At 52.0% G+C, this 6,050-nt stretch overlaps 1 protein-coding gene across 1 annotated transcript; it reads left to right on the top strand.

Moving 5' to 3' along the window:
• The first annotated feature begins 844 nt into the window (after window positions 1-844).
• Window positions 845-5,059, top strand: LOC144726785 (transcription factor Jun-like). Its single transcript, XM_078605681.1, has one exon. It carries the CDS (start codon window positions 1,395-1,397, stop codon window positions 2,679-2,681), a length of 1,287 nt encoding a protein of 428 aa, XP_078461807.1. The 5' UTR covers window positions 845-1,394; the 3' UTR covers window positions 2,682-5,059.
• The last annotated feature ends 991 nt before the right edge of the window (window positions 5,060-6,050 follow it).

The raw sequence follows: 6,050 nt of genomic DNA, 5'->3' as shown, positions 1-6,050 counted from the left end.
TCGTTGCACACCTCTGATTATAAGACGCACACTTATTCCCTCCACAAATCAGGCTGTCGCCTGATGAAGCTAGTTGGAATTCACGGCGAAACGTCGAACTCAGATTGTAAATGTTGTGGATTTACTCTCCAACACAGCGGTGTGCTGTACGCGTAACGAATTGCCATGTTCTGTTTACGTGACAAACCTTCATGATTGGCCGTGTCGGGTGATGGCGGGTTTAACGACACATTCATATTTACGCGATGTAATCCAAAAAAAACTGCATTTTATGGACTTATTCCCTGTATTGTAAAGGAAACGTGATGGGAGGGGGTAGAATCGTATAACTTCGACACAAGTTCGGGGTGCCGTCTTACTTTCCGTCGCGCGTCTCATAATCCGGCAAAAGATTTTTAAAAAAGAACAACAGAAATATATTCTGATCCGCGTTAATTAACGCGAATAAATCAACGCGCCGACATAGAGCTCCCGCTGGAGCCTCCACGCCTTTAACCGGAAACTGACGTCACCGCGGGGGGGGGCGAGTGTGGAGGGGTGGAGAGGGGGCGGGGTTAGCAAGGGGCGGGGTGAGTGTGGGATGGAGGGGGGCGGGGTGAGTGTGGGGGGCGGTGGGTGGGGAGTAAAAACAACAACCCGCCAACGCGGTTACGTCATCCCAGCGTGCACCGCGCTGTTTGGGGCGTGGCGGGCCCCGCGCGCGGGGTGCCATGGCGACCGCGAGGCGGACCAATGGGGAGGCTCGCTCATTACGTCATGGGCGACCAATGGGGGATCCTCGTCATTACGTCATGGCTATTCGGGGGCCGCGCGAGCGCGCTTATAAAAGGGGGCAGCGGGGCCCCCCCGCGCCACTCACTCGGCGGGAGACGCCCGTGGTGCTGTTGCGTGCGGGACTCGAAAGCTTTTTGAGACACGCGTTAACTGGTTAACTTGTTTGGTGTAGTTGACTTTTGGTTGAAGGGAAGGGAGAGGAAGGAGGGGTTGTGTGACGGAGATAAAAAAAGTTAACTTTTTTCAGTTTCGTTAAGTGTAAGTCGACGAGACAGGCCCCCGAGTTGTTTCGGTTTTTTGTTATAATTACAACTTTTGGCTGACGCCAGTGTTGGAGTGCGTGGGGGAGAGGACACGTACTCGAGTTGCGTGTTTCACCAGCGACTTCGGTTGGGTTCGACACTTAGAGCCAGTCGCAGCCTATCGAGCAACCCCCCCCCCCTCCAAACTTGAACGTCTCGTCTTCAACACCGGGGATTTCAACTTATACCCGAGGAGCCGAGGAGGGAACGGAGCAGAGGAGTTCCCCCCCTGACCCACCTCGTCCACCACCTGTGTCGTCCAGAACCACGCGGGGATCAGCGGGTGGCGGTGTCACCACCCCACCTCCCCCCCAGTGCATGAACTCCAGGATGGAAGCGACCTTCTACCACGATGACGCTCTGAACGTGGTGGCCCCTCACGCCGACTCCACCCGCTCCCTGCACTCCTCCTTCTCGTCCTCATCCTCCTCATCGTCGTCGACATCACCGTCGACCTTCTCCTATGGCTACCGCTCGGCGAGCGCAATGAAAAAGAGCCTCTCCCTCAACCTCTCGGACCCGGCCAGGGCCCTCAAGCCTCATCTGCGAGCCCCGGGAAGCGGCGGGGAGACCACGACGGCCGCTGCTGCTGCTGCGGCTGCTGCTGCGGCGGCTTCATCCAGCAGTGGAGGAGCCGGAGGTCTTCTGAAGCTCGCCTCGCCCGAGTTGGAGAGGCTCATCATCCACTCCAGCAACGGCCTGGTGACCACCACGCCGACGCCCACGCAGTTCCTGTGTCCGCGCAACGTGACGGACGAGCAGGAGGGCTTCGCCGACGGCTTCGTGAAGGCTCTGGAGGAGCTGCACAAGCAGAACCAGCTGCAGGGCATCCCCTCGAGCGGAGCTGCTGGGACGGGAGCGACCGCCGCCTCCGTCACGGTCGCCGCCGCCGCTGCCGCCGCCGCCGCGGCCGCCGTGGCCGGAGCCGGCGCCCCACTGAGCCCGGCCACGGCGCTCCAAATCGGGGCCATGGCCGCAAACTTTGGCATGGAGGCGCCCGTCTACACGAACCTGACCAGCTACCACCAGCACCACCACCATCACCACCACCACCAGCATCAGCAGGGAGGCGGTGGGGGTGGAGGAGGAGGAGGCTCGGCCATCAGTGGTGGTGGCGTGCAGCCGCCGGCCACGTACCCCGGTGGTCCACCCTCGGGCTACCAACCTCGGCTGTCCCTGCAGCAGCAGCAGCACCCACGCCTGCAAGCTCTCAAAGAAGAGCCGCAGACGGTGCCTGAACTTGGCAGCAGCAGCTGCTTGACCATCGGCGGTGGCAGCAGCGGCGGTGGCGGCGGCAGCTCGGTGGGCACGGCGAGCGCGTCGCCTCCGCTGTCACCCATCGACATGGAGTCGCAGGAGCGCATCAAGGCGGAGCGCAAACGACTGCGCAACCGCATCGCGGCCTCCAAGTGCCGCAAGCGCAAGCTGGAGCGCATCGCCCGTCTCGAGGATCGCGTCAAGGGCCTCAAGACGCAGAACGCCGAGTTGGCAGCGTCCGCGGGCGCCCTGCGGGAGCAGGTTGCGCGGCTCAAGCAGAAGGTGATTAAGCACGTGCAAGGCGGCTGCCAGCTCATGCTCACGCAGCAGATGCAGCACGGATTCTGAGCTCGCGTGTGGCTTGGCTGCCGGCGATCTTTGCGTGCCACCACGCAACGGGACGACGGGCTCTTGACGGACGGACCAGACCTCATGTTGGTGAGGACACGCGCGCACAGACACGCGTGTGTGCGCGTGTGTTGGGGTTGCTGCCACAGCAGCTGCAGCAGCTGGATCATCACGGGACCCGTGGTGGACTACTTGAAGGCATCTCAGAGCGCCGTGTGTCCGCTAAACCGCGCGCCAAGTATTGGCGTGGCCAGCTGCTGCGCCTCGCCAGTCGCGACGGACACGCCGCTGGACTGACTGTGTGTGTGTACTGCACGCCGGTATACTGACTGTGTGTGTGTACTGCACGCCGGTATACTGACTGTGTGTGTGTACCACACGCCTGCAGAAGACGCGTCGAGCACGATGCTGTTACTGCCCACTCACTGATGCACTGTTTGTGGTGTACGTACTCAGCCCGGCTCATCTCCGGTGTTAACAACCGAGTGAGTTTGTGCGAAGTCGGCAGTGCTTGAACTATGGAGAGACTTGCCCCTGCCATAGGACCGTGGACTTTCCACCAATGCCTCGGCGCTACGAGTGGAGAATGGAACGCCTTGCGATGTTTTATTTTGAGGAGGGAGAAGCGTTTGCCTTTTTAACTTTTACGCACTGCTATCGGCGAGGTCGAAATGGGATGTCTTAAAGCAATGGGCCTGACCGTGGGTTATACTGAATTGTGTAGCGCTGCGAACGTGTAACAGAACTTTATACATGCTCGTTAAGTGTACTACATTGAGGGTCATATGTACTATACAGTATATACAGTACTGTATCTGAGTTAAACCTCAGTAGGGAAGTTCAGGTTGAAATTTCAATCGGGGCTCTCCAAACTTTGTCATCCATTTTTAAATGAACTGGCTCCCGCCATAGTAATGTGGAAGTTCCAACAGCTGGCTTGGTGAGAGCATAGGCACTCACCGGCGCCTTTGTGTTGTGTACAGTATATGGCGTGTCTTTAAACAGCACCTTGGCTAATAAAGTGCTGCGAGTATTCGCGTCATCTGTAAAGCAACTTAATATACCATGTACTGCATTACTGATCCCGATGGCCCAGATTGCAGTGATAATACAGTACTGTATAGAGTATATACTCTATCTAATACCATACCAAGTGCGGTCAGTGTCTCGAATGTGTCTGTCTTTCTAAAGTGCGGTCGTGAATTGATGTGGCCGCTCTTGGACATCACTCGGCCACAGTGAACGTTTGTAAATGTTACCATTATTTTTTTCCCTCTAACGTGTAACAGAATGTATGAGTGTGGGTTTTTTTTTGTTTGCGTTTGTCATGGCTACTATTTTGTTTGTACTTGCGTCAGTTTTTGTGACGCCAAAAAAAGCCTGCCCGGGACTCGCGTCGTCCATGACATCTTTCGCGTGCGTCGTTTCACTTTATATTTTAAAAAAAAGGGGGGGGCAAACAAGAAACTTCCCGGTCGTGGTCGTACTAGTAAAATAAATACACCATTCGCCCATATTTCCCGATGCCTTTTTCAAGACGTTGTCGCTAGAAACTTCGACCAGAGTTCGAAGCCAAAGGGACGACTCTACCCCTTCCTGTTTTAAGTTAAAACTAGCGCACACCTTTCGCTCAAACAGATTTGGTGTCGACAGAATATCGCTTTTGTAGGCATAAATCATGCTGGACTGTTAACAGAAAGACCAAATATGTTTTTTGCTTGTCCAATCTTGAGTTTGTGACGTCTATCTGAAAGTGGAATTTATTCAGAAAAAAAAGTCACAGAAGTGATTTTTTTTAAGTTTGAAACTTGAAATCTTTTGAGCTTGGGGAAAGTCTTTTTGTACACTGATAAAGCCTTATTTTGTAAATTAAACTAAATAGCTCTTGACTAAAACAAGTCAGTATTACCATAGCTTTTAGACTTCTTTTGAAAAAAAACTAGTATTGCGTGTAGAACTGGTGTACAAAGTGTTAAAATGTCTTAAACGTATCCTGAAACCAAAGCCTATAGTATAAATATGCAAATGTAATTTGGTGAGGCTTTTTTGTAAGTTATTTTTTTTCCATTTTATTTGGCACGTGTAACACATTGATTGGGTTTGACCCAGCTCCTAGCGCTTGTGTTTAACATGGTTTTATTCATTCCGAACGTGACTGTGTGACGATTAGTTCTACACGCTTTCAAAGCGCTTCAACACTTTGTAAGGATATTTATTAAAACGCAATAAAGTAAACGAGAGACTTGCAGAACTGGATATTGTGCTTTTGTTACAAGTACCAAGTTTACTGTCTGGGCGGGGTGATGCCGTGGCCTGTTTACAGGGGTCAACTTATCTCATCATTCCTGTGGACAATAAAATGAGAGTCACCGTGGAAAGACAGTGGTGGTTATCCTTTGGAGAAACTGATTCCTGCTATAGAAATTACACGTTTCCATCACTGGCTGGCTCATTTGGAAATGAGCGTTTGCCCAATATTACGTACGGTGCGAAATACGTCCATTACCAATTCAAGCAAATGAAAATCGACCTTTGACTAGTTTTCTATAATTTTAAAGCCGCCTAATAGTCACGAACACTTTGCATTGAGCCACTCTGTATGGAGTTGGCAGTTCGTTTCTACGTCCTGCTATGCGCTCTAACTTTGAGGTTAAACGTTCTTGGGTCATCCACAAAGAGTGGGCTATTGTGTCCCGGTGTCAATGCACTTTGGACGTAAAATTAACTTCCGGCAGGCTAAATTCTCTCTCGAATAATCGCACGTGCTGAAGGGTTTCTTAAACCTCGATTGTGGCCCGCCAAATTCCTATATTCGCCAACGCGATTTTTTTTGCCTACTCATTCTCTTACACGGAAGAGCGCCGGGCAATCGCTAGCACGAGGGTGGAACTTTCCTATATTTAGACGGGCAAATAACCCCCCCCCCACCCGCTACCCATGCAGATGCCATGCAAGGAGTGAGATGGAGGCCGCTATTGCCATAGCACAACCACGTAACTCCCAATTGTTGATGTGCAACATTTATTTGTTTGCGATAAAGCAAGCAGGGTATCCAGATGAGACATTTTGCAACCGTTGCACAATCTCACACGAATTACAATTTTACATACAGTACGTAGGTTTGTTTTCAGCCCTTTGTTAATCCATACTTCAGGGTGGTCTTTGCCAGATGTACATTCATGTCCTGTCTAGAAATAGTCGCATTGACATGGTATGCGCTTTTTATTTAGTAAATGAGATAGTGGACGACTGGTTGAAGTTTTCAGTCGGCTGGTGAGGAATGGAGATGACTAGCAACCAGTGAAAATCATGTTCCACGAGTATATAATATTAAAACAAATTACAAAGCCATACAGCATTGGACAAACT

Source organism: Lampetra planeri, chromosome 24 (genome assembly GCF_965212315.1).
Source record: "Lampetra planeri chromosome 24, kcLamPlan1.2.h2, whole genome shotgun sequence".
In the NCBI taxonomy this organism is placed as follows: domain Eukaryota; kingdom Metazoa; phylum Chordata; class Hyperoartia; order Petromyzontiformes; family Petromyzontidae; genus Lampetra; species Lampetra planeri.
Note: the sequence above shows the minus strand (reverse complement) of the source record. Positions and strands in the feature narration are given on the sequence as shown.